The sequence below is a fragment of the Labrus bergylta genome, chromosome 12, assembly GCF_963930695.1.
Source record: "Labrus bergylta chromosome 12, fLabBer1.1, whole genome shotgun sequence".
Classification (NCBI taxonomy): domain Eukaryota; kingdom Metazoa; phylum Chordata; class Actinopteri; order Labriformes; family Labridae; genus Labrus; species Labrus bergylta.
The window spans coordinates 6578268-6606190 of record NC_089206.1 but is presented as its reverse complement, the minus strand read 5'-3'; the positions used below and the strand labels follow the sequence as shown (position 1 = coordinate 6606190).

At 40.5% G+C, this 27923-nt stretch overlaps 1 protein-coding gene across 3 annotated transcripts; it reads right to left on the bottom strand.

Moving 5' to 3' along the window:
• Positions 1 to 17: 17 nt before the first annotated feature.
• Positions 18 to 27875, bottom strand: rapgef3 (Rap guanine nucleotide exchange factor (GEF) 3). 3 transcript variants are annotated; one of them, XM_065960852.1, is made up of 28 exons: positions 27512 to 27875; positions 24599 to 24681; positions 17303 to 17347; positions 11787 to 11893; positions 11571 to 11692; positions 10645 to 10810; positions 10417 to 10501; positions 10027 to 10087; positions 9511 to 9587; positions 9276 to 9422; positions 8994 to 9100; positions 7193 to 7281; positions 7015 to 7093; positions 6759 to 6909; positions 6530 to 6612; positions 6403 to 6433; positions 6208 to 6283; positions 5839 to 5976; positions 5005 to 5102; positions 4678 to 4803; positions 3486 to 3667; positions 2318 to 2408; positions 2150 to 2200; positions 1872 to 1959; positions 1714 to 1778; positions 1566 to 1620; positions 779 to 850; positions 18 to 665 (listed from the first exon to the last, which is right to left on the bottom strand). In XM_065960852.1, exons 2-28 carry the CDS (start codon positions 24659 to 24661, stop codon positions 550 to 552), a joined length of 2571 nt encoding a protein of 856 aa, XP_065816924.1. In that variant the 5' UTR covers positions 24662 to 24681; positions 27512 to 27875; the 3' UTR covers positions 18 to 549. The 3 variants fall into 3 exon arrangements, with proteins under 3 accessions (XP_065816924.1, XP_065816923.1, XP_020513351.2); XM_065960851.1 differs by lacking the exon at positions 27512 to 27875 and adding an exon at positions 25344 to 25476; XM_020657695.3 differs by lacking the exons at positions 24599 to 24681; positions 27512 to 27875 and adding an exon at positions 21528 to 21911.
• Positions 27876 to 27923: the final 48 nt, after the last annotated feature.

Genomic DNA, 27923 nt, shown 5'->3' with positions numbered 1-27923 from the left:
AAGGGTTAAAATACACATAACTGAGAAAATAATTTATTTATAAAACAACATCGTATGAAATATATGCATGTCAGTTCATGGCATTGCTGCCAATTAAAGGTCTCATACAATATATTAGTTTTAATGTGTAAACACTAGTGCACAAAAAAATGACCTTAAGTGGTTTGTGATGGTTTGTGAAATATATCTGATATGTGTTCCTGTGGCCCTTTTATGCAGAACCACCAGAGTCCTTCTTTTTCAGATAGCTGTATAAAAGTTTTGACACAATATTGACACTGTACAGGTTTTAAAAATGACCCTCACTGGATTAAGTATCCCATGAATAAAAAACACTGGATTCTCTGGTTCACCCTCAGAGGTCATTACTGTGTACACCGCACATTTTCACTCTCGAAACTGTTTCCTGCTGAAAGTTCATCGGTCTGTGTCCAAGCCGAGGTCCATCCAGCGTAGAAGCTTTTGTTCATCCCACTGCAATCAGTTCTGTGGTTCAGGTTTGTGCTACAGTTTTACAGCCTCTGCACATCAGCAGGTGAGACGTTCCTTTCATTCTAATGTTCTCGACAGCTGCGTTAGCTTGCGCTGGCTGTCGATCACCTTCAGGTTGGAGATGTAGAGTCTGATGTTGCTCGGACTACGCAGAGGGAGGGTGATGTCCGAGTCTGGGTGAGAAGAAGAAATCATTCAAGACATGTTAACCTTTGAAAATGGTGAAAAGGTGATATTACAACTGGGTATTACAGTTAAAGCAATCGTAGATGTACAGGTGGCTTACATGTAGATAATCGAGTTGCAGGCACTTCCAGAAACATCCGATCTGCCAGGCCCCTCTGTGGAGATGACGCCACTGCAGGAGAGAAACAGAAGTTCAGTCAGGATCACTTTGTCAAGTAAATTACTTTATTGCAAATTGTTGTTTGGCGGTATTGGCTCTGTCTCTGTGTCTCTGTCTCTGTTTCTGCTTATTTGCACTTCTGGTGAGATGCCAAACCTCATTTCGTTACTCTATACTTGTATATGTGTAATGACAATAAAGCTGAATCTCATCTCATCTCGTCTGGGATTTCCCTGCCCTTCCATGTGCTTACGTGGAAAGCATTAGGCAGGAACAGCACACATCACTGCCCTTCCCGTGCATACAAGGAAATCATAAGGCAGGGCGATAAGCAGCAAACCCAAACAAGAGCAGGCATCGATGACAACCATGACACTGATAAGTCAGAACAGCATAAAAGGAGGTGGGGTGGAGGAGGGTTGCACATACGGCTTGCAGAGGGAGCAGCAATGAGTAGGCGGTCTAGAGCAGTTTAAATAAGGTGGCATAAGTACTATTTGGTCAATAGGATGCTTTGAAGCAAATCAGCTGGCCATCAGCTGACGGGGCTTGCGTGAGATAAGCTTTTCCGGAAACTCTTGCATGATAGTAGAGCTATCAGACCTGCCTGAACTAATGCTACGCTCCATTTAATGTACTGAATATATCCTGCATGCGTCAGTCAGAGCCAAAAACCAAGCAACCATATAACACCACCGGTGCGTCAAAAACAAACTGAATCCCTCACCATAAGGCTGGCTTCTGCATCCTCGTACACTATTCACTGTCTTGGCAATCATGCGCTGAAAGGAGGACAAACAAATATTTAAAGACAGTCTGATATTGATTTGAATAATTGAGCTGAACAATGGCACCAACACTTTTTTCTGTCTCACCATTTTCTCAAAGTTGACCAGTTTTTCTACATAGTTTGGATTTCCCTCATTGATGAATGTCATATCTGAGAATAGACGGGAAAAGGAAACTTGTCGGTTATCAGTTAATTACTGTTTTGTGTATACTGAAGACACAAAACCGCTGATGTGTGTGTTACCTTTGAGCAGCAGAGGCATGAAGGGGATGTAGGGAGGACTGAGTTTAGCCACAGCCAGTCTGTAGGCCCTGTGGTTCCGTGAGGGGTCCTAACAGTAGAGAGCACCAATTGTAACATTACATTTGTATAACTATAACGACATATTGTCATGTATCTACCCTGTTGTTAAGTTATGTTGCCACTTAATCCTCTGGCAACATAACTTATCAAAATCCTGCCTTTCTTTCAGTAGATACATCGACCAGTCTGCTGAAATGAAAGCCCACAATATAACTCACCATCAGCCTCTCATACGCACAGTAAATCCTTTTGGTCTTGCTGGGTATTCTCTGTGACAGACAACAACAAGCACATTGTTGCATGAGTCATCACCAGAAATACTGTTCAGTAAACGTTGAGATGACATTTAATATAATCTTGACTGTTGCATTCAAGGGGGTCCTCACCTCCCAGGTCTTGTAGAGCCTCTGCACTGCACTGTTGCTCAAAGCGAACATCACAGCGAAGAATGAGTTCAGATTCTTCTGCTCCTTTAATCTGTGACGGAGAGGACACAGGGTTTTCTACTTTAAGTTTTAAGGCTGACAGTGTTGTTCATGAAGATATGTTAGCCACATTTAGCAAATGAATTCTAACATCAGCATGCTAACATGGTCAAAGTGACAGAAAAGAGATTAACCCTGCAACCGCATGCCATTTCCTGATTTGAAACATGTTTTTTCTGACATAGTATGTCCATAAACATTAAGTCATAATGCCTAGAATCATTGTGGATGCTACTACGACATTTCTATTATGTAACTCAGAGCTAATCTGGGTCATTTTACACGGTTAGAGACTATGACTAAAACCTACATCACAAATTAAATGTTAGCTAAAATAATTGATATTTAATAAAAGGACTTAGAAATTGTATATGGCACCAACATTTACGTTTTACTAGCATATTTATGCTACACACTTCAACGTCAAGTCTGTCAATTTAGCAAATATTGTATAGCATGTTTCTCAAACTTTGCTTGGACTTGAGAAAGACTGCAATACATTTTGCTGGGTTTGAAAGTTATATTCTGGTTATTCTGACACTGCAACATGAAGGGTAAGCTAGTTAGTGTGCTAACATTTGCTAATGACTGACACAAACTAAAAACAAAGTCAAACTTAAACTGAAATGTTTGTTAGTTTGTAGTTAGGTATTTGGTCATAAACTAGTCAGCATGACTAACTAACTAGCATGCTAATGTTGCTAGTTAGCGTGAAGCAGTAAACACAACATTGCCTGATAGGAATGGTATATTTGGTCATGGATTAATGTTGGAAAAATAAGCTACACAAAGCCACATGACAAGTCAAAAGATCTCTGAAGTGACAACATGTTTGGATCATGAACGTTTGTTTCATTTCATGGTCATCATCATTAGTTTTGAGACATGTCCCTCAAAAATCCCAAATATCAACCTCATGGTGTTTCTAGAGGAAACCAGCATCCCTTATGGACTGTTTATGATTGAAATGATGCCAATCCAACATAGATTATGTAGAGCTATGTCAGTCCTGGTCAAAGTGGTGGACCACCTGACCATTATAACATGAAAACATTGCTCTATCTCTTACACTGCTGCCATCTTTATGAACTTCTTGAGCAGAACAGCTCGTTTCACCAGGTCTTCACAGAGGCACAGCTCGGTCACGACCCAGTACTGCACCTCGTTGAAGCGACGCACAAACCGCTCCAGGTTAGCTGTGATGGCACCGGGGAATTTGTGGCGTCCGAATACGTAATAGATCAGCTCCACCTGGAGAGACGGGGACAATGAGTCACAACGCTCACAGTAAGTACACACATCTGTGAAAGAGAAACTGTAAATCAAAGAGCGAGAGAGAGAGGACAGGTGACTTAATTAACATGCTTTGCTTCAGAAACATGTGAAGCATGCAGGAAGTGTCGTACAGGACGGCCAGATGATCTGATGGCTGTCAGATAAAAACAGTCAACTCTGAATGGCAGGTTAACCTTTGGCTTTACTCACCTGACAGACTACCTTAGCTAAGCTCTGATGAGGTATAAAAAATGATTTTTTTTCTGTTTTTTTTGGGTCATGTCGTTTATTGATCATGTTTCTTTTGGTATATGTGCAGCTCTGTCTCCTCCCCAGCAGTGTGTGTCTGTCAATCAGGTCTGGATACAGGTGCTCCCTCTGATTGATCAGTGCAACTTGGATTGCTTTTTCCCAATTGGATCAATCCTGACATCACAGCTTTTTAAAATCTCAGCTGCTGTAGTCTGCTCGGCCCCTTCACCTCTCACTTCTAACAAAACCAGCATTAGTGTCTAAATCGCCCTTTGATCTGTATGTGTATGTGTGTGTGTGTGTGTGTGTGTGTGTGTGAATTGTGTAGCGCTGATATTTCAGACTGTGTTAGATTCTGATAGATTTAGTGACAGTTAGCATGTCAGTACTTTTGTAAACAGATTAATTGTAAGACATTGTTAACACTGAGCACTTTAGCAGACGTGTAGGAGTGACTACCCCTTTTTGTTTGTTCACTAGTTTTCTCCTGTTTGTGAATCGGAGGTCAGGTAACATAACTGTCATTTGTTTAATGTCTTTTTTTTGTTATTTTGGCCATTATCTCACCCCCGAAGAAAATGAATTTTGCTGCTTTAAATCTGAATTTGACTGGTGTTGCTGGCTTTTTTGGGCATGGGAAGGGTGGGGGGGGCGGGGGGGTCACTCAACATGTGATGTCTAGGTTCAACCACACCGGGGACTGCCATGGACTGATGTCATTTCCGCTGAGTTACCTCGTGCACAGCATTAAAAAGTTCCCAGTCATGATTGGTGAGCTCATTGGCGATGTCTTTAGAGCCCATCTGTTCCAGGATGTCGGCTGACCCCTGCTCTGGTCCCTGCTGCTCCTCCAGGGGAATCTGTTAGATTGAGAGAGAGGCAAAGTTGTGTTGGGTTGTTCCTTTGGGGACTTTCTTAAAAAATGATAGTGCTTTAAATGAATCCACTATATTTTAAGCTCTGCATAACTGATTATGAACTAATTGGATGAAGTCTGAAGTGATGACATTTCTGATTTGATTCTACAAAATGGAAAGGTATGAGATGCACCGATGCCTCACCAGATGTTCCACTTGGCTGCTTGTGCAGATGAAGAGTCTCTCGTTGAGTCCCAGAGCGGTGTAGACCGCTGACGCATCCAGCTTTAACTGAGCTCTCTCTGCGTGCATTAAACAGAACAAGAAACCCATTTTAGGTTCAATGAACTGAGAAATAACGCTGAAAAATTAATGAGCATGAGTCAGGCTAGATTGGAAACCATAATTAATTAGCAGCTCTGAACTCTTTATCAAAACACTGTTATGAGTGCCAGCAGTTTTCAATGAAAAACAGTGTATTCAACGGGAGCCCTAAGAGGCAAGATCTCCTGTGTTTATGACTTAAAAACAGGGGAAATTAAATGTTTTTGTGAGATATTCAACATATATTTTATCTGTAGAAAGAAACAGTGGACACAATGTTGCTATGATTATTTGTTGTCCTTTTTAGGGCTGTGAAACAGGTGAAAGAAAAAGTTTGGGAAGTGAAAAAAAAAAGAACTTCCTGGCACATTTTTAAATAGGTCTGATGTTGTAATTCACTTTTTGGCCACAAGGGTCACAACTACCACATGTTCTTACAGAGCTTACAGTTCTACTCCAGGTGAGTTATACATTCTTCTTTCAATCCATAATTAAGGTAGCTCCAAACCATGTATTATCATAGCTAGTTATCTAACATGATAAGCCTTGAACCATTTTCACATTGAATGAAAGGATTGAATTTCAAGTCAATTTTTTTTTTTTTTTTAAACTGTTCTTAACTAATAAACAGAGGAAAAAACATCCCCCCTCCTGCTTCTTAGGGTTTCAATACTACTTATATTTAAGTAAGTGTCATCACTTTCAAAGTCCTACCTCCTGTTGAGTTCATTTTGACCAGAATGTGATCCCCTCCAGGTTTGACTACCGCTGACATCACCTCCTGCACAGACGAGTTGACTGGGAGCATCAGGGTGAGAGGTTTTTTGTCTGGTCTGAAGAGCTCATACAGAACTGTACAGACAGGACACAGATGCTGAAATGTCAAGATGTGCTGATGCAACGATTGATGATGTGCAACTGGATGTGTGGCTAAAAGAACTACTCATAAACAACACCCACAGACACAAGAGTTAATGTGAGGTAACTATGAATGTGACATAGAGCAGAACAAGTTGATTACATTTCAAAGATGAACATACAGTTTTTCCTGATTCAGTTGATTGGATTGTTTAAGTCACTCACCTTTGTCTTGCCCTCTGATTGGTTGAAACCTCCCCGCTGGCTCCTCACAGTGTGAAAACCAATCAAATTTCTGGATCTGTCGATAGCATCAGAGTGACTCAGCAAGTCAGTGACATTCAAAAAACTGACAAATGACAACGACTTGATATTTAAACTGTTTTCTCATTGAACTATATCTGATAGTATTCTGTTCACCTTGGTTAGGGACTGATATCCATTCTCTAATCTGTAAAAAAGTATGGAAAGATGAGTAATATTGCATGATGGACTGAGAAATGCTGGAGAAATTGCATGATGTTCTAAGATAAAAAGGCCAACTTACACTTTTGTTCTCCTCTTGTCCCTAAATTGTTCTTTCAGCATGTTGGACAGACGGAAATCAGCCGCTACCTCATTCTTCAACCTCTGTTTCAGGCACATGGATTATATAATGCGGAAATGTAATTAATGAATCCTTATAAATCAATTCTTTCCTCTCTCTCTGGAAATATTCCAAAAAACACAGAAAACAATCAAAATGCAATGCAATCAAATCAAGCCAGCAACCTCACCTCCAGGAAATCCGAAGCAAAAGGGTCTTCTTTCAGCAGAAGGCCATACAGCGACACCAGCTGGCATATCAGACTCACTACCTTCTGCTTGGTGTTGAGGATGTAGGAGGATTTCTCCAGATCTGAACCCTCACAGAGCTCTGCGCGGTAGGTGCAATGGCGGTTAAGGACAATAACATATGCATTTGTACAAACTAAGAGTCATCATCAGCGTCATTCTCATTATTGTGCATGATTGTTTTTCATCGCAGGATATTGGTGTTGGAGTGCGGGGCACAGCTGACTGGAGGGCATGAAGATTTTGTGGGTGAGCAGAAAGTCGCTCACACAGGGATCTGAGGGAAGATGAACATTAAAAACAACGATGATAACTTACAAGCTAACTACGTCTGACCATCCTGAATCACTGAGTAAAAACAGGAAAAGGATCCTACCTATAGCGTCATTTCCATTGGAGTCCAGCTTCATTGTTTCCAGCAGGTGTTCCAGGATTTTCTCAGGTGTTCCTGACATAACTGTGTACCTGCACAGAGCGTGACAGGGCGGAGATGTGAGTTCATGCAAACACGGTAGTGCCTCGCTTTCATTTTAATTTCTCTGCAGGCTTATCTCTGAGGGTAACATCCCATCATTTACCTTTGTTTAAATAGTTTTTTCCTTGTTTTTTTTTTAAATTTCCAGTTTATTTAGTCATATATCCTTGTGTTTCTCTGATTCCTGGGTATTTGTCTGTTTATATTTCTGGGTTTAGATTTTAGCCTTTTTACTTTTATTTTGTCTTTCCCTTCCTCATGTTTCTAAATGTACCTGTTTGCATTTCCCTTGTCTTGTCTTAAGTGTTTCCTGTTTTACTATGTAGTTCTTGTCCCCGGTGTTTCTTGTCTCACTTCCTCCCTTTGACTGGTTTCCATACTTTTTGATTGCCTTCATCAGTTTCAAAGCCCAAGCCCAAATCAAAAGCCACAATTAGATTGATTATAAGGAACACAGGAAGTTAATTTAATTTAATAAATATTAATTATTGAGTTGTGGAAAAGGGTTAGGATTAAATAAGTTTTATACTTCTTCCTACTCCTTTTCAGACATATCAATTGAATATATGTAATTTGCTTTTTCTTTTACTTTTTTTGTGAAATAATTTAAACATTGTTTTTTGTTTATTGTATTTTCGTGCTTTTCATTTTGTTTTGTATTTTTGATATGTTTGATTTTATTTGATATGTCTGAAATAAATGTAATCAATCAATCAATCAATCAATCAATCAATCAAATGATAGTTCTTTTAAATTCATTTAAAAAACACTGAGGGAGCAATTTGTTTTAAAAAATGAGAGGTAGTGAGCTGGAACTCAACAAAGACTACAGTCAAGCTAGCAGCCTGTGTGAGAATGTGCATGGACTGTGGTGCAGTATGCTAGCTGTCTGCTAACCCATCCTAGCTTAGTCTGTTAGCATGCTAACATTTGCCAAAAGGAATGAAATAAAAACTAGAGGTCCTGGGAAAAGTTAGAGTAAACACACACACACATGCACACACACACACACACACACACACACACACACAGAAGAAACAGAGAGGAGCAGTTGATCTGAGTCCTGTAGTGTCGTGTCTTGGTTGTCACAACACTTGGTGTGTACATATTATTAAGTGAAAGTGCCGAATGCTCCATTACAGATCCTATATTCATGGTTAGACTATAAAGAGCATTTACTGTATTTGCAACGTAGTTCTATTAATGCTAAGCTTGAGTGTCTTTTTAAAAAAACATGTTATCTTGTTTTTTGTTGGGCTCTTCAGATAATCCATCTTGTTTTTTGTTGGGCTCTTCAGATAATCCATCTTGTTTTTTTGTTAGCGTGAATACAAAAAGAGTAGGTAGTGTTTGTGTGAGCAGCCGTGCAAGTGAAGAGTGTTAAGGTAAAGTAGGTTTTGTGTTTGACCTAATTGGAAGGTCATGTTAATTCATTACTATGTTTACTTAAAAAAAAAAAAAAAATAGCTGATACGAATTCATGCTGTGAAGAAAGGTTGGTTCCTCTCTTTTCTGAGACACAGTCTAAGTATTGAGAACTTAACCACATTTAACTAAAGTATCCGCACGCTCGTCTATCAATATGCTAAGATGAACAACACCAGTGTTTGAGTTATTTGAATAATACATTATCTGCCCCACTCGGGATAAGCATCATAATGGTTGTGAACCTCTGAGACACGTGCGTCATGTAAGTCCTCACTTGCAGTTGTTTCCGGCTCCTCCCTGCTCGGCCCGGACCGTGTTCATCTCCAACACCAGCACGGTTTTCCCATGCTCTTCTAGTCGCACTGTATTTGCCTCCACATCCTATAGAACAACACACGCACACATGTGTTTGACAACCTGAGCATGATACATATTTGTGTAGACCTGAGTTTGCGGTTCATCAGAGACAAACATGCCTGCAGTGTTTATACAGTCGCACGTGGCCTTAATGCACGTTAACACTGCACGCATTAGTGATTAGTTAGCACAAACACACCTTGAGGATGCGTATGAAGTCCTGTTTATCGACGCGCAGGAAGTGGCAGTTGTCTTCTCTCAGGATGATCGTTGCAGAGCGAGGTGCATCGTTCAGCAAGGCGAGCTGCCCAAACTCCTCGCCTTCATGTAGCGTGGTCACCAGACCCTGCGTGCACAACGCATCACTCATCGTTATACTGCGAAACAAAGGCATTCATATGAGTTCTGATTATTATTGCAGCTAGTTCATTTACCTTCCCGTGTGTGATCACATTTACAGATCCTTTCCAGATGATGTACCAAGACGTCCCTTTGTCGCCCTGACTGAACACTACAGCGTACAAAAAAAAGAAAAAAGGTCAACACCAACATATGTCATTCACACGTGTCTCTGTGTAAACACTCATAATTGGATGGAGACCACGTTTACTGCACACCAGTTTTATTACGTATCTAGTCATTTCATATTCAAGACCAGATGGGGCCGAGCGAGAGATGAGAGGAGAAAATAAGGACACATGATCGCCCCCCACTGTTAAAATGAATAGATCATGACACGAGCAAGCTTGAATATTCCTCATGTGGTGCATGCTTCGGTAACTATTCTAATCATGGAGGCTTGTTGTGCATCCAGGACTGTGACATGGGGTTTGTGCACATCAGAGCAGCAGTGTACCGCAGTGTGCTTTTTTACTACACAATAAATCTGTGTGCGTAAACAAGGTTCTCCACCACCAGAGCTCAAGCGTCAGCAGAGCTGTCACACTCACGGACTGTTCCGGCCTTGGCATGTGATTCAAAGACCAGCACCGCCGCCAGCTCCTTACGCACCTGCAGCACAAACAAGGCAACATTTACACTGAGCTGCATAGTAATAGTAGTCTAAGAATCAGAGGAAACAGCATGCATTATTTGGTTGATTATTTTCTGGAAATACACAGCTACTATAAAGACAACTGGCCCATAAAATACATTAAAATGTCGCTCTTGTATCAGATTAAATGAAATAATAATAATGATGATGTTAAGCTTCTGAACTGCAGTCAAATTGTTTGACTGTCTCACTTTCTACACCCAAAGTCCTCCACATTTAAAATCATTTTAAAACTACAAAAACGCTACTATTGGTGACTTCAATCATCAGCCTGTAACAGACTTACAGAGGTGGAGAGATGAGCTGCAGCTTTGACATGGAGAAGCTCCTCATAGATAACCTCCAGGTCGTCAGCGCTCCTCTGACTGGGACTGAGACACACAGAGAGGACACATGTAAGTAATCACAGAACTTAAACCTCAAACTGTCATATGTGATAACTTTGTAAGCATAGAATTTGGTAAGACTACATGTGACATATTTTTTCATGCGTTCAGAGGTTTGACATACTGACTTTTTGCGCAGAATCATGGTGAGCAGAGCGTCAGGACCGAGCTGAGACAGCAGCGACAGACCCTCCTGCAGCTCCTCTTCTGAGTCCTTCTCATCTTTTATGCACTCAGAGTCCTGGAAGCGGTAGAACTGGGTGTCCTTGTCATGGAAGTTCACCTCATTTTTCACTAGAGTGAGGCAAAAAAAAAAACAGAGAAACCACATGAATTACACCTAAAGAGGATTGACCCTTCGAGATACTAGAGTGATGAAAATGAATCTAAAATGCAGTGATTACCTTTAAAAATGGGGAATAATTGAATGCATTTTGATCTTTAGTGGAATTCAACTGTCTTAAAGTTCCTTTTTACAAAATACAGATACATGGAAATGAGTGCAAATCTATTGTGAGCAATCCCCTCCGTGTGATGATGGAGCTCTTACATTCTGATTGGAGTGGTCTCTTACGGGTAGACTGTGTCCAATCCAGACAGCAGAAGCTGTGAATTAGTGACCACTTGACTGAATGAGGACACTTTGTCTAACATCTGCTCTGGCGGGCCCAGACACCAAATTTCAAGCTTCTTAAGGGCTTCAAGAAAACTTTCAAGACATCATTATCAGAATATAAATTTATTGGAAAAAACACAAGAATATGACTGGATTTATTATAAAACTGTTCCTCATGATACACTGACAGTTAATATAAATAACAGTGAATACATTAGGATGTTAACATGGCCTTTGTTTTCAGACTTATTTTTGGACAAATTATGGCTTTTTTTTTCTAGAGATAGAGTCAGATACTTTGGAGACAGAGTGTGGGGAACGACATGCGGGAAAGGAGCCACGGGTCGGATTTGAACCCGGGCCACTCGCTCTCAAGTGCAAAGCCTCTGTACATGGGGGCGGGCTCACCAACCCACCAGGCAGCTCTTTAGTTCTTACCATGTACAAGGATTCCTTCATCCACCAGGACCTGCCACATTCCCACAGCCTGGCATCTTGATTGCAGGCCGTCATTTTGCTTCATCAGCCAGTCGACAAGCTCCTTACCCGAGCAGCACTGTCTGTGAGGGACATTGAACATGTGACTTTGCATGCTTCTGTAGACATTGTATGCGATTTTTGACACTGAAGAAATCCTGCCACTAGTATGAGCACCTGTATGTTTTCAGGTGATATTTTCTGTCTCGGACCAGACCGGGGTTCCTGTCGATCATGACGCTGTACACTGATCTCGCTGCCTTTACAACACGATCTGAAAGAAACTTCAGAAAACATAAAAAGAAAGAAGATTAAGTATTAAAACTTCCCAAAGATGAATGTGAGTTGTGTTCCCTTTCAGGATATGAAGAACGGGAAAGGAGAAAGGAGAAAGGAGGGTAGTAACACAAGCTGTCGTGTTTACTGAAGCAGCCAACTCGTGTGTTGGCATCCAACAAACAAGTGTGATTGAAAAAAGAGAGAGGACTTTATTCCTACAGTGTTGAGATAATGTGGCATGCCATGTACGTCAACAGCGTGAGTGGAGATTTCTGTGGGTGTTGGAGTGTAATGTGCTGTGTGTGTGTGTGTGTGTGTGTGTGTGTGTGTGTGTGGGTTTGCAGAGAGGTGGGAAAGTGTAAAAATGGCTGTGTTAAACTCTCCCACACCCCTGAGTTCTCAGCCTCTACAACTCATTCTTCAGACGGAAAAGCAGCAGTGGCACACTTTCACTTTCCGACCACCCTTAGCACTGTAAATTTCCTTTCCCCCTCTACACCCCCCTAACCTCAACCTCTAGACACGCATTCACACAGCTCACAAAACCCCAAAAGACTGCAGACAGCGGTGCAAAACCTGTAAGCCACCGATGCAGAAAGAATTATGTAACACTAATGTGCTTTGTTTGTGCCTGCAATGCGGCTGTACTATTCACGCAGCATGCTATGCCACTGCTTCAAAAACAAATCAAACCCCCAAAAACAACATTTCATTTATTCTTTTAATGATGAACTCAAGCTTAATTCTGCTCCTGGCTCCCTCCCTCACATCTCCTGCATTTAGTCTTGTGATTGCACGAGTGACTCAGACAGTTGCATGTTTGTTCTTTGTCGTTTCCTCGCGGCTCTGCTGTTTGCCTAAGGTGGTGGTCTTGACATGCACACAGGACTCGACAACGACCAGTTAATGATGAAGTTTTCTCTTTATGAAGAGAGCGCATGTAAAGGAAATGGGGCTGCACCGTGAATCATCCCAAAGTGAACAGGTGCAATAAACCCATTTACACAAACACTGCCAGAATACAAATATAGGAATAACCATTTTAGTTGAATGTGGCATGCATGCAAACTCAGCATGCAAACCAATATAAAATGCACTGTAAGCTACCCTCTGATAAATCCCTGAACCCATAAACTATCGTCAGGAGACAATGTGGCCTATGGGACGAACCGCCAACTTTTGGGGGTTTCTGGAGTAACCAGCAGCTAGCAATAAAGAAAATTATTTCAAGACTTCTTTTTAGGTGCTCTGCATGTTTTCAGTTGGATTAGCAACTTGAGAAGAAGGAATGAAGTTAGGTTTGAGAGACAACATGATGGGAATGTAATGTGCACTTTCATGCACATGCTCATTTGTAGAAATGAATTGAAAGGCATCATTGTCAGCAGGTGATCCGATGTGTGCAGGGCTCCCATTAAAGCAGATTGTGTATGCCCTCTTTCGCTTCCCACAGACTATGTTCCTGCAAGCTAAGAAGCTAGTGGACAATTATACTTGGACTACAAATGGAAACCTTTCGCCCATAAGTCATGTCTAGTCTTGGCCTTTAGAGTCTGCATTCAAAGGTTGAGTCTGTTAATGGAGATAACCTTCAGATAAGTGGACGTCTTAGGGTGGCAAGTGTGAAGTTAGCAAGCATGATAGCTAAGACAGAAAAGCAGAGCAAGAAGACTGGGCTGGTGAAGAACAGCCCTTCTGCTATTTGAATGTCTCTCAGAGTCAGGAAGGACAACATTTTAGCAGAAAGGCATATGAACTGTAGAATTAAGGTGTTTATTTATTGCATGACATATTATCGCTTTTCTTTCTACATAGCAGGCTTCAAAGGGAGATAGTGTTTAATAAGAACCGCCCCCCCCTAGTTTTCTCCATCTCATTCAGGAGATTAAAACGCCTTCTGACCTTTCACTGACCCTCCTACCCGTGCCTTGATGACGCAAACAACAACATCTGCCCTTTCACCTTGACTTGGGGCCACGACACATGCTCGTTACATCCAAGTTCACAGAGGGCTGCAAATTGTAACAGATACAACTACCTTGACTAATTACCGTGGGTTCCAAAGTACTGTACAAATGTCGACCTATCATGTCCTCTATCAGCCTGTTCCCAGAACTGTCATCAACAAGAGTAAATGTGCCCAAAGCATCCGCTGTGCCCATCTTGAGTTATGTTTTCAGGAGGTCACCAGTATTCTCATGGTGCCCAATTTTCCCTTGGGACTCCCAGCACATTCTCAGACATGTCAACAAAACTGATTTTCTTGATTAGGAAATGTTTCCATTACCTAACCCTGTCCTTGTGAAAACAATTTCAAACGTTATAATAGTTCACCGGGGCCATTGAATGCAGAAAACCGAACTATTTTCCTTTCCTTCACTTCTCGATCTCTTCAGCATACTGTGCTTGTGCTACTTGTTTATTGTCTGCATGTAGGCCAGCTAATCATGCCATCTCAGAAAGCAAGTGTTCCCACTGCGTCAAATTACACTGCAAACACCTTTCCAGTACAATACACACGCAGCTAGAGTTTGATTCCCGACAGTGATGTGCAACTCCATCTGTGAAGTTTGAATTGACAGTCATAACCCATTTTATGATTGGAGTCTATTGTGCTTTTGAGCCGTTTTACATTTAACAGTCTGTAGTCAAAAGGTGCTTTAAGACTGTTGATGTAACGTATAATAAATCACACTGGGTTTAGCTTTCACTGTCAGACTTATATGACCTTTACCTATGATCAAAAATGACTGCAAATATTTTTTCTGCAGGGTTAGTATAGAACAGCTGCAGAACAACCTGTACAGTCTGCTATGAGAAAATGATACGCTTACACCAACAGAAAGGCTGTTTGCTTTGAAGAAGGATGTAATGGCCTTCATCACTATTTGAAATTTCATATTTTTTCATATTTTTGTCTCCTTCTTCCTTCCTCTAAAAGATCAATGGTGTACACCATCTTTTTTTTTTATAGCACAATCAAATTCTATTCTTTAAATCATTTTCTTTACCCTGGTTTGAATCCCCGTCGGACAGGGCCTCTATAGTCCTATACAGTCTCTTCTTACAGCCCTGTGATTGACTGGCGATCAGTCCAGGGTGTACCTGCCTCTTGCCCAATGACAGCTGGGATCAGCTCCAGCCCCCCTTGACCCAGAATGGGAAAAGCGGCATAGATAATGGATGGATGGATATCGTTTTCTTTCTAAGGCAATTTTAGTAATAAACTCTTAAAGATCCTAGATATGTTCATTTTTAATATATGTCTCTGGGTCACCTACACAACAGCAATGCAGCCCTGAACATTAGCCTGCATTTGAGTCATCATTTGTCAGAATGAATCTGCTGCTAATAAAGGAGTAGCTGCTGTTTAATTTGTTGAAGCTACTCATTTCTAATACTCATAGATGCTTAACATAGTTGTAAAGCTATTGGAGATTTTTCCAAATGGGTGTAAAGTGTGTAGTCGGTGGTTTGTTTTGATGCATTTGTCATCGTGGGACGGAATGATGGTGAGTCCAGCGAGCGATCCACTCTGTCTCCTTTGTAGGCGAGACATTTCTCTGTTTCTTGCTCTCTCGCTGACCTCGGTGGGCTGAGCCGTGTGAGAAGAAGCAGCTTCGGATGAACACGGTGCGCGAGTTTGACGAGGGAATACAGATACCTGACTTCTCCCCTCTCGCTGCGTGAGAAAAATACAAGAGCCGGTTTCTGAAGGCAACTTTCCCATCCTGAAACCCCATGACTGATAAGTGTAATGTGTTTTTCCAGCCCTTTTAGATCAGGTCGTTAACATGTCAAACTTTTGTTATAGCATTGACAAATGAATCTTGAAATGTGCCCAAGGATCAGTAGATATAAAGCTTGTGATTACATTTGGAAAATTCTAATCAGGGTGCATTTGTCTGAAGAAAAAGAAAACTGCATGTTTCCCATAAGACAGGTTATTAAAAACGATCTATCTTGTATAGAGAGATGAGAATGTATGATACTACTTAGTGACTTTAAGAACCTGGAGCCAACACTTGCTAAGCAACCAAACAAAGCTCCAAGAGGTTAACAACACCTGCCTCCTGCAGACACCATTACTCTCTATATTCTCTCCCCAGTCTTTTTTTTTTTTTTTTAGCGCTGAGAGATGCTCTCTCCCTGAACCCAGTCAGAATTCATTTTCCATGTCAAACCCTGTTATCAGTGTTTTTAATATTCTCCCCCTTAACACACAGTTGGAGGAGCTGAGATAAAGCAGTGTGAGGGGCCTGGGTTGGGTAAGGTAAGGCTAAGGAGGGTGGAGAGGGTCAATTAACCGAGAACCCTGAAGTGCCCTTTAGACTCCTTGTGACTGCTTGCCTCGCTAGGAATGTGTTTCTTTTTTTTCTTCCAAGACTCGCTTGAGTAGTAATGCAGGATATAATAACAACAAAGGACCGAGATCAGCAGTTTGAGAGGATGCGAACACTGCAACTCTGGATAATAGCAGAGGTCAGAGCAGCTGAAAACCACGAGGCTGGTGACTGTTTAAAGACTCAACATAAAAGGTCATTGCCGACCAATGTCAAGGACTATTATATAATAATGAGCAGAGACACAGATTTACCCTATATGCAAATATTATAGAAGTCATAGAAGTCATAAATAAAAAATGACCAAAGATATCACACGGCTTCATCCTGATGACCAAAGCTCATGGAAAAAAGACCTCAAACTTTATAAACTAAATGGTGAAGGACTCCATCGGTACTCGCTTATAGCTCCCAGGAAAAGGCGAGCAGATTGATATTTGACTCTGCATATTTATTCAGATGTTTCCTTAAAAAAAAAAAAAAAAACAGTGACCTGTTGCACCAGCTCTGTCATACATTTTATTTGCTTACTTTTACATTATGAAAATGTATATTATTACTAAACTTATAGTAACAAAGCTGCTGTGGATAGGGGTTTCCATTTGCTTCAAACACAAAGACCAAGAACTGCTACTTACTAACTGTAGTTACTGTACACCAGCTGGTGGTGATGGCACAATACACAGTCATGGGGGGCGGGGTCGGGGATGTAAAAATCAAAGAATGAAATAAATTGAAAATTAGCATACTCACCAAGTGCAGGATTAGAAATCATGTTTTAGTTGCTTGTTTTTTTTTAAATAGAAAATATCAGATAATTTGAAAAGTTTTGTCAGTGTTAGTTTGGATACTGGGGTTTAAACAACAATCAGCCCGAGAAGGATGTGATTAAAATGTATTCCAAAGGAACTTTAAGGGTTAAAACCTGCTGGTATCCTGCTCCTCCTCTGACACTGTCTCTCTTAATATCTTCAGCAGGAGTTGAAAAACACCGCTGGGAACACTGAAGTACTCCTGTGGCTGTGGGGAGGAGACGTACCGAAGCATAGCTCACATCTCTGGCATACACACCTGCTTCATTGTGTCCTTTGGACCGAGGGCTTCCGGCAGCGGCGTCTAGAAGGGAAACAGAGAGAGACGTTACCACCGCTGAACCATTTCTGCATATCTTACGCCTCTGAAATAAAAGCAGATAACTTTCTTTAAAGCAACATTCCTCTGGAACAAGCTGGACCGGACGTGATGATAATCTCCATACAAACAAACACAACAAAAACAAGCTGGGCCGTCCACATACAAAGATCTCTTCTTTTCCTTCATTGGGATGGAGTTCAACACAAATACATTATCTCAACCTGTGCTGTGTTACCATTGTCTCCAGTGGGATGTGGGTGGGTGTGAAGTGTGTGTAATGGAGTGGGAGGAAAGAGTACACAGACCTCAGCGGAGGAAAGAACACAGTCTGCTACCACGCATTTTTTTTTAAGTGGAAAGGTGCTTCTAACCACCTCTATCCTCTCTTATTAAAGTACTTTAGACAATCTGAATCTTTTGAAGATCAAATCTCCACTACTTCTTAAAGATTCAGATCAGCTGTGTTTAACTTAAACCTGGTGCTGCATGTCCAAATATTAGAAAATTCCCATGTCTTTACTTCAGCCTAGGCTGAATTTCCTCTTTCTGGATTATGTGTTTATGTTTTTATGATCCCTTACTCTCAGATACTGTTGTCTGCCTGTATTCCCAAGACAAATGCTTTCAGTGGAATTAAAGAGATCGGAGATGAATGAAGGCCTTTTTTCAAGGCAATTAATAAGTTCAAATATATTCAAAAGGGTTAGCTCGATGGTAATTAGCTTGCGTTGCTATGTCTGAAGACAACACACATACAGGTACCACAACTAGGGTTCCTCATGTTGCAAATGTGGGATATGGGTACCAGTTCTATAGGAATGTCTGTCTTTGTGCTATGTGATGCTTTGTATGAAGAGCTTGCGCAAACATTTAAAGTATGCCCTGTAATCACATGGCATAGCCGACACTCAAACATACAGTAGCTGTCAGCATTGATCCAGAAGCTGCGATCAACTCCTCACATCACCGATAAACATCTGTCAAGAGTCTCCAGGCCTTTAGCAGGCAGACGTCGTGGCATGTTTCGTCTGCTCTGGAAGCCTGAATGGCATATTGCCAATTGTTTTCACTCACTCGTAAAAAAAAATTATTGGTTTCTACTGCGCGTCTGTGACAGTGGCTTAAGAGGAAGACAAACATGATGCAGTTTAACACACTGTAATTTTGGTTCATATTAAAGTATTTTCATCTGAATATGACTCCATAAATCCAGATATAAAGGAGTTTATGACAGCTATGACCAGACCAAAATGATATGTTCCCCATGTTTAAACCAAAAATGTCGAATGCCTTCAAAGTCGCTTTGACACGCACAGGCTCTTCTCTGCTTTGTCTCCACATTTCAGGAAACATGACCAGGGAAAATATCCTAATGATGTCAACAAAAATGAGCTCAGTCTTGTCCCCTGTGCCCTCAGAGAAGGAATTAGCCAATGCCTCAGTTCCAGATTAATCGTTCTCATTGCACATATCACACCTCAGCGAACACAGATACTGGATGTAATTCAGGGAAAAATGAAAACTCAGCTTTGGTGGATATCAAAACAGAGATGTAAACACAGCTATGAAATGAACCTTGTTAGTCATGATTTTCACATGGAAGCCATTTTCTTCTGACATCACGCTCAGGCTGGAAAGCTCAGACGAAGTTTTGAAAGTTTTATATTCCTGGTTTGCTGTCAACAAAACACTAGCAAACAATTACGTTAGCTTGGAAGTGGTTTGGCTAGATTTTGTAGTTTCCTACAAGAGAGTTTTACAAAAATATAGCTCAAGTTAGCATGCCTTGCTAAATTCATGATTAATTCAAATTCGTCAGCCAAAATTTGTATTACACTGGAACTTACGTGTTTGATGTAAAACTATCAAAGGATACCGGTAGCTAGGAATTGTTTGAATGCTGTCTATCAGTTTTCTTATGGGTTAATGAACAACTAAGCTACCTTCAGAATCAAACCAATTCCTATTCAATATTGCTTTATCTTAAATTATGATAGCTAAAATACCTGATAGCTGATGTAAGCTGTTGCCTAAATGTATGGAATGGGTTAACAACCAACTAACTTTATAAGTCTACCTCTTCCTGCTAACTTTACAGTTAACTTAAAGAAATGTTAGTGAGCTAGCATGCCATTAGCATTTTCCATGAAGTTGTTCAAAGCTCCAAAAAACAGCTAATGTAGGAATTCACCAATCCAAAGCTAACATTACTGCTGGCTACGTGAAAAAGATAATTTAGCAAGCCTTCTGTTAGCAAGGATTTAACATCTTTTCCTTTAAAGAAACGTAAATATTTTCATTAGACTTTGCAGTTTCTAAATAATCCAGACGCTGTAAAATAATAACTGTTTGTCAGATTTCCTCCAGTTCATGATTTGTTAGCCTGGGAAACAGCAGCTTGACGTCATTACAGCATCTGAGCTTCCCTCTCGGAGAAGGATAACAGAGAAATATGGCCTCTGCACAAAATGAAGAATTGAGGCACTACTTTTCACTCAATATATTACAAATAATGCACCCAAATATGCAAACAATGCCAGGTTAATGCATCTGTTGATTTTATGAGGAGGTGCTGTCAGCTTGAAAATGACACTTTTGTGCAGATCCAATAACGAGGACGTCTTGTTGAAGGAGCTCTTGTGTGATTTATAAGGTGTGAGATAACCTGAATAAATACAAACTCACCTGGCAGAGACAACAAGTTTAACCATTTGTGACATTTGAGAAATACGTTGAACATAAAGGACTACTGCTCTAAGGTTTTCAGGTCAAACCAAGACGCCACAGCCAAAACATAATTGTCAGCTATATTTACAGTTTATTGTAGTCTAACCTTTTGAGCAGCTTTGTATAAAATATTGCGTTGATATTTGGCTTACAACAGCAGGAAGTTCAGAAGGCGGGCTGTCGAGATTTACAGTCGTCTTTGACCTATTCATGCTTAAAAGTCAAGTAAATTTAGAACCTTAGAGTCCTCACCGCTACTCTGTGTCTTCCTGCGTCTTGGAAACCTGCCCCTTGCTCATTCTTCTACAGTCTTCTGTAAACTGAGTTGGGGTGTGTGGTGAGGGTTAACAATACACTATTAATAACCTGAGTTTGATTGGAAAAAAAAAAACAACCTTAGGTCATTGTTACCTCCTTTGTGTCCCCACACCCAAGCTGCTAAAACAATAGCGAAATCTGCCTCAGTCCACTTCAAGCATTCTTGGAATATCTGCAAGCATGCTTTTTGGGGGGCTTTAACAGTGTCATGGTGGAGGTGAGAAGAAGCGAGTGTACAGTAACAATGCTGCATCTGTCGCATTCACACATTTCATTTTCAGGTTCAGGACAAAATGCAGCTTTGCTTGCACAGTGGATTGTGTTTACACTCGCACAAAAAAAGCTTTTAGGGCTATTAAACCTCCACGCACTAGACACTCAGTATCAGCCAATTTGCTCAACAGATTATGATTATGGGTTTTCAGACGATTCATCAGTGTCCTCCAGCAGTGGTGTTGGGACTATTTAATGGAATTCACAGAAAGCAAATGTCATTTTTTATCCTTCTATGAACAATGCTTCATTAAAGATCCCACACTATACAAGTGAGTAGTGGTAATGGAGTAAAAAATGCTGAAGGTGGCGATTTAAGTTGTTGGAGGAATGCAACATGGGCTATCAGTAGTGGTACAGTAATACTCTTCATAAGTACAATATTGAGTTATTGAGTTCTACTTATCACTCAATAAAACTTAGGCTACTTTACGACATTGGTAAATTGCTTTGCAGATTTGAACCATTAAACAGAGATTGCTTATTTATGCCTCCCTTATAAAGCTATAATCCAACAACATTCTAAAATGGGCAACTGAGGCAAAGTAAGTAGGTCTATATTTACTTATGATATAGTAGTGCATTGTGATAATACACCTAGGATGTTTGTGCAGCTAAGATTTTAATGAAGGGCTCATATTATTACAATGCAGCCAAGTATTTTCTGTTTAACATTTCTGGTTAGGTTATTTTCTTTACACTGATTAAATAAAAGTAGAACAAACATAATTCTAATCTCCTCTCCTGATCATCTATGTGTGCCACTTTATAACTAGGCTTCAACAAAAACACGTTTTTGTTTTCCATTCACACATCTCGAAAGAAAATACCAGAAAAAGCATACCCAGCTGATGCCTCGGATGCTCGGCGTTTCCACCGAGAATCGGTCCGGGAACACTCGGTAATAATGACTCCGAAACAGATGCATCTTGCCTCAGATCAAAACAACCGACGAACAACTTTCCCGGTCACAAGATCTACCTGCAGACATGATTCACAGCGAGAGAGGATCGACCCACAAACACCTCTTGTTGCTGTACAGCGGCGACAGTGTCAGCAGCTCAGGACTCCGCATTTTGTTCCTGTTCTTCGCCCCTGCATCTAAACTCAGACCCCGCACCTCTCCAGACGTGTCCTCTCACTGAGGAGTGCGTAATACTCTCCAGCCATCCTGCAGCACAGGCGCACTGCTGAGTTGCGTGTGTGCGCTTTTCTTTGGCTTTTGGCAGGAACTACCCGGAGTCACCAGACTGACGGCCTCCCAGGGAGCTTTCACCGCCTAATTATCGGCGTTTGATTGCTTTAGTGACATAATTGAACTGCGTGTGTGTGTACGGACAGGTACACGGTGAACATTTTGTGTCTGTTTCACTATTTTATTTGTTTCTTGAAAATTAAAACAACAAAAAAATAACAATAAAACAGACAGACATAGATACATAGATATTTTCCTTGATTTGCTAATCCTCAATGTAACAATCAGTCAATTTATATTAAGTCTTTCTAAACAAGCAGACACCTCGAGTTGAACCAGACTCCTTGGTGGACATCCATCTGCCATCTGCACAAACGGGATTGCCCGAGAAAGTGACGTCAGTGTGCCCCCATATTTTTTGGGGTCTAATTTATCATTTGTTGCAAAAAATTTTTTTTAACAACAATTCATCTTATCATTGCACTGTTCTAAAAAAACAACAACAGCTACTACTACTAAAACAACAATAATAGGAATAATAGTCAGATAGTTCCTTGCCATTTTTTCAATTTAAACAATAACTCAGCATTATACAGCGACCACTTGTAATACAAACATATTATTTTTGATGTAAAACACAAAAGCCCAGGTGAGATGGATCTACTGAAGACCTCATTTGTAATCCCTTAAAATATTGACATGATATTTTCCACATATATTTATATAGGCCTATATATATGATATTAATTTACATCCTTAATTTACATCCTTACATCACAATAAACCACTCAATCACTGAACAGGTTCAGAGGATTGTAAGCTACCTGTAGAGCTGATCACCTGACTCTGTGTATGTTCACATACACACTGGGTCAAGGTTACTCAAGGAGGCACGATGTTCCATGCAGGCGCTGTATTGTCTGTTGTTTTTTTTTACAACAGAGTGGCCCCCACTACTGAGCTGCAGAACTCTGGACACACAAAGACACACACACACACACACACACACACACACTTATCAGGCTGTCCAGCTGTCTGACTCTGCCCGCTCTGTGGGCGCTCAGATAAACTGCCTCTAGGTTAGAAAGCAGTTAAGTTTTATAGAAGAGCACTTAACACCGCCCATCAGTAGTTTTGTCATTTCTCAGTTTGGTCGCAGGTGATTGGCCTTTGGACAGGTGTTAAACTGTTACAGACCCATTACAGGTTTATAGATTCATAAAACTCACACGGCTGTATATAATACACACTGGAGAGATGCTCAGCTGTGAATATGAGAATGACGTTTGCCTCATACTTCTGTGTGTTTCTGGTGTATGCATTGGAGATGTTATACTACCATTTTTTCTTCCACATACAGATAATGGTACCTCAATTCATATTTCTGTACATAATACGAACAGATCCAATTCCAGTAAAATTTCCAAAGAGGCCTAACCTACTCGGCCTGTATGGCATTATTCCTTGAAAGTTAAGCCTTGCATAATGCACACATTACTTGTTTTTCAGTGAAAATATGGCCAAACTGCTGCCAATTTTGCCAACTCTACCTAACATCACAATGTCTATTAACACAACTTCTGTTGTTTGCTGACATCAACTTGATGGCTAACCTGAAATCAGCGCTTTTTAAACTGACCTAAAACATTCTCCAGTTACAGCCAGCCATAACACTCCATGGAGGAGCACAATGTAACTCGCTGTCAAAGCTATACTGTTTTAAAGCACCAAAGAAGTACTGACCTATTTTGAAAACAAGAAGTGTTTTTTGTCAGGCTAATAAACCAAGGTATCGGATCAATGCACAGAATGGCATTAACAGCAATACAGATACCAATACTGATTCTGAAACTGATACCAATAATACTGACAATGATACACCAATACTGCATGTTTAAAATTTGAAACACTCTTATCAGTATCTGAACCATCCTTGTTTGTGAGTAGATACTAGTTTTTTGACTTTGTTCAGATCAGATTAGATTAGATTAGAAAACTTTATTGATCCCCAGCAAGGAAACTCATTTGTCACCTGGTCAGTTCAAACACACAACAAACAATATTGGTACATCAGTTTGCATTGTAGAGTAAATGTACCAGTTTGGATACTGATACTGACACTGATATCAAAACCTAAACCAATACCAATACTGCATGTTTGCCTTTTGAGATACTCTATAGGTATCAGTACCAACCTAGCTTCTAGTTAAATGTTGTTCTATTAACTTTGCGTGTGTGCTGTTACTGATACTGATATTTATATTGATACCAAAACTAATACTAATACTGCTTATTAGACATTTGAGATACCCTAATCCTTATCATAACTACCTTAATTTGTGGGTAAATGTTATTTAATGACTTTGTCTGCATTGTAGAGTTATCATACCAATTACATTACCAATGTTCATACTGACACTAACACTGACTTCGGAACCAAAACTAAAACCAAAACCGATACTGCATATTTAACATTTGAGATACTCTATATTATCAGAACCACCCTATAGTTTTGTTTGAATGTTATTCTATTGACTTTGTTTTTGTTGTAGACCGTTACCAGTACCAATATAGATACTCATAATATTACTGATTCCAATCCCATTACAGCATGTTTGGCGTTTGAGCTACTCCTCTCGGTATCAGAAACACCCTAGTTTGTGGTTAAATGTTGTTTTATTGATTTTGCTTGGGTTGTAGAGTAGAATAAGTTGACTTACTTCCCACAGCTCCGTTGTGCAGCGTCTTGGTGGAGAGACTATGGATTTCACCATAGTTTCCATACCGAGGGCTTGAACAGTATCTGTGTGAGACATGGACAAACATGATATGATCTCTTTATTCAAGAGCCGGGGACATTTTCATTATCATGCCTTTCCTTCAGTTAAAGCAAAGGAGCCTTAAATCTGCAGCACTGTCAAACAAGGACAGGAGACCCTGCAGTTTACTTCCTGTTCACCTCCAGTTATAACTGGCTCATGGTTAACTGTGTCCTGAAGGCTGGACACGTTATGTAAGGCTTGTTTTAAAGCCCAGCTATTGTTCCTGAGCGGGGCTGCCCTTCCTGTTCTGAACTCAGCACTCGAGTCAGATCGATTCGGCTTTCCACACACAGAAGAACATCTATTCTGTCCTTCTTCCCATGGCTCATGTTTGCGTGTTCATTCAGCAAGAGGACACAGACATGCAATGTGTAGAACGGCTCTTTCTTTGCATCATAATAAAAAAAAGTCCTACACCTGTTGCTCCAGTATGTCTCCTCTGTTTCAGACATCACTGCCTCTCTCTCAGAGTCCTGCTCCATTAGTGCCTGTGGTGAGTGAATGATGGAACCTCACAGATCGTCTTTTGATTTACAACCCTGCCTTTACGTAACTCCATGACAGCTGATACATTGTCCCCCCTAGTACTTTGTGGCGTATCTAATAGAATCTCTCAGAAAAAAAACAGAAAGCAACTTCTCACCAAGTCTCTGTGGAGTCATGAGGACGCGCCACTCACTGCTGTCCATAGGAAAATCATTATCAAAGCAAGACATAGAGAAAATCCCGTTTCAAGTGCCGCCGGTGAGTTTTCTTTGCTCTTTGCTCCTCTCTGTCTCGACCAAATGCCTCACAGGGACTCGAAGATGCCAAATTAAGAATGTTCACAATGAAGGAATCCAGTTTTTCTTCTCATGACCTCCTGAGGGAATGTAAACTCAATGGTTTGTCTGATAAGGAAGGGCACATTGCTTCCTTCTGCATGATAGCATCTGACGGAGTGACTTTCCTGACTGTGTTTGCATCGTGAAGAAACAGGGTGGCTGTTTTGATGGATTTATAGCTTTGTATCAAATCTACAGGGCTTCAGCCACTCTGAGAGCAAAAACAACTTCCCCCGAGGCCAACCTATACTGGATGGGGATAATCTCTCGATTCTGAGAAAGTAAAGCCCAAAAAATTGTAATTGCTTTGTAGCCCAGGGGATTGAAACCAAAGCTCATTAACACTGTTGAATTGTTTGATGACCTTCTTTAAAGATCAGAGCCCAACGTGCAAAGGGCAACAATTCACAGGGGACAATAAATCCAGGTTACCAACACCTTGAACTTTTGGGTGAAATGGGCCTCAGGTCACTCCTTGTTTGCACAGCGTGAGGCCTCAGCTGACATGTCTGTCTGGCATTTTGAAAAGAAGTGCTGCCCTCTGCTGAGGCTGAAGGTGCACTGCAACCTGCAACCTGCAACCTGCATCAAATCAGAAAAGTAAGCCTTTCAACTCCTTTTTTATTTATTAATAGACTTGGGAAATTGTCTACGGCAGCCTTTCCCAAACTTAAGACTGTCGCGGCCCATTTTGAAATACAAAATTACTCCGCGGCCCGTTATAAAATTAAAGTTATGACTACAGTTCCCATTTTCAGTAAGGGTAAAATATTTGACATGACAACATGATCTTATGTGAAGATAGACACAAAAGTTTACTAAACAGATATACAAACATCATATGATATTATGTCCATGAATAGTCATGACAAACCTTAATAATCACTCTGTCTGTTTGAGGGGTTGGCTCATGGTAAATCATTGTGATATTTATTTTATTTTTATACCTGGTGGAAGTCTCTTCGCGGCCCACCTGTAGAACCCACACGGCCCACCAGGGGGCTGCGAACCAAACTTTGAGAAGCACTGATCTACGGACAGATTTACTTTTTGTGCATGGATCACTGAATGGAAGTATACCCATGTTAAAATATACATCAATATATATAATTATCTATAAAGATTGATGTCTTTTCTTCCATTGAAAAAAATAATAATCTGATATACTGTAATTCTAATAAAAAGAAAAATAACATGCATAAACATCCATAGCTAAAATCTACACTTATAAATGTAACTAATGCCCTTGTGTTTTCCTAGATCTCTCTCTTATCGCTCTCTCCAATCTCTCTCTCTCTCTCTCTCTCTTTCAATATTTATTTTTGTGTGTCTGTTGCTATTTAGGTCCTCCGGGAATGGGAGTGGGATTTCCTGCAACACATCTACGCCCAGGGAAACATGTTCTGCCAACTGTCTTTGTTGTGCCTGTCTAATTGAGCTCACACACACACACACACACACACACACACACACACACACACACACACCTTTTCCTTCCTGTCCCCTGGCAGTGACAGACAAGTATTTATGTTTGACCCCACGGTCAGATGAGGACTGAAGCACAACGACGAGCAGACAACTCGAGAAAAGTTCATCAAAACAGATGGAGAGACTCATTCTGAAGCCGATAACACCTCTAGCGTGTTAGCATCTTCTACCACATGTTGGGCTGTCACATGGTCATGCTTTACAAATAAATTAACTTATAGAAGACTCACATGCAAAGAATCATTGAAAAAAAACAAACACTTTCTTCAGCATAAGATTTCAAACAATTGTTTATGTATAATTATTTTTATATAACAAAAAACTGCCCTTAAAATCTTATAAGACACATGTATAGAAACTGGGCAGACAATTCTTTATTTTCTTGAAAACACCATATATAAGAGTCAAGATACAGTAAATCATTTTACTACAATATTGAAAATATCATCATTAATTTAGAAATCATTTAAATTATTCTGAAATTAGATCAGTAAGTTACCTTTTGCTCCTGTAAGATTTTTCAGGCCGTTATCTTTCACTCTTTTCTGGTCCTCTGCGTTCCCTCCTCCTCTATTTCTTTCATGAGTCCGAGGATATATTTCTCAGTCATTTCAGTTTATGTGAGATGTGGGGAGTGTTGCTGGAAACAGCTTCCTGTATCTTTCTGATTGGTCATGAAGAGAGTTGCCCCGGGACATGGGCTGTGAACAGCATGGAGACACAGCACCGAGTGATTGTGTGAGAGTCTGACAGGAGAGGATCCGTTCATAAGAAACTGTTGGTTTAGTTTGCTTTCAGTTCAAAGTCAAGGCTGTGGTTTTTATCACATCCTTGGCTGCTCTCAACCACATGGCAGCTGCAGAGAAGAGATTTCAGCTAGTTTTACAGTCAAATCATAAAACAATGACAAA

What these genes read in the sequence shown, in the direction of transcription:
- rapgef3 (XM_065960851.1), bottom strand. Translation starts at nt 25,416, where the DNA reads ATGTCTTGCTTTGATAATGATTTTCCTATGGACAGCAGTGAGTGGCGC. An exon ending in ACTTCATACGCATCCTCAAG is followed by an intron (nt 9,101 to 9,275) that starts GTGTGTTTGTGC and finishes GTTGTTCTATAG; the next exon opens with GATGTGGAGGCAAATACAGT. An exon ending in TGGTCAACTTTGAGAAAATG is followed by an intron (nt 1,621 to 1,713) that starts GTGAGACAGAAA and finishes TCCTCCTTTCAG; the next exon opens with CGCATGATTGCCAAGACAGT.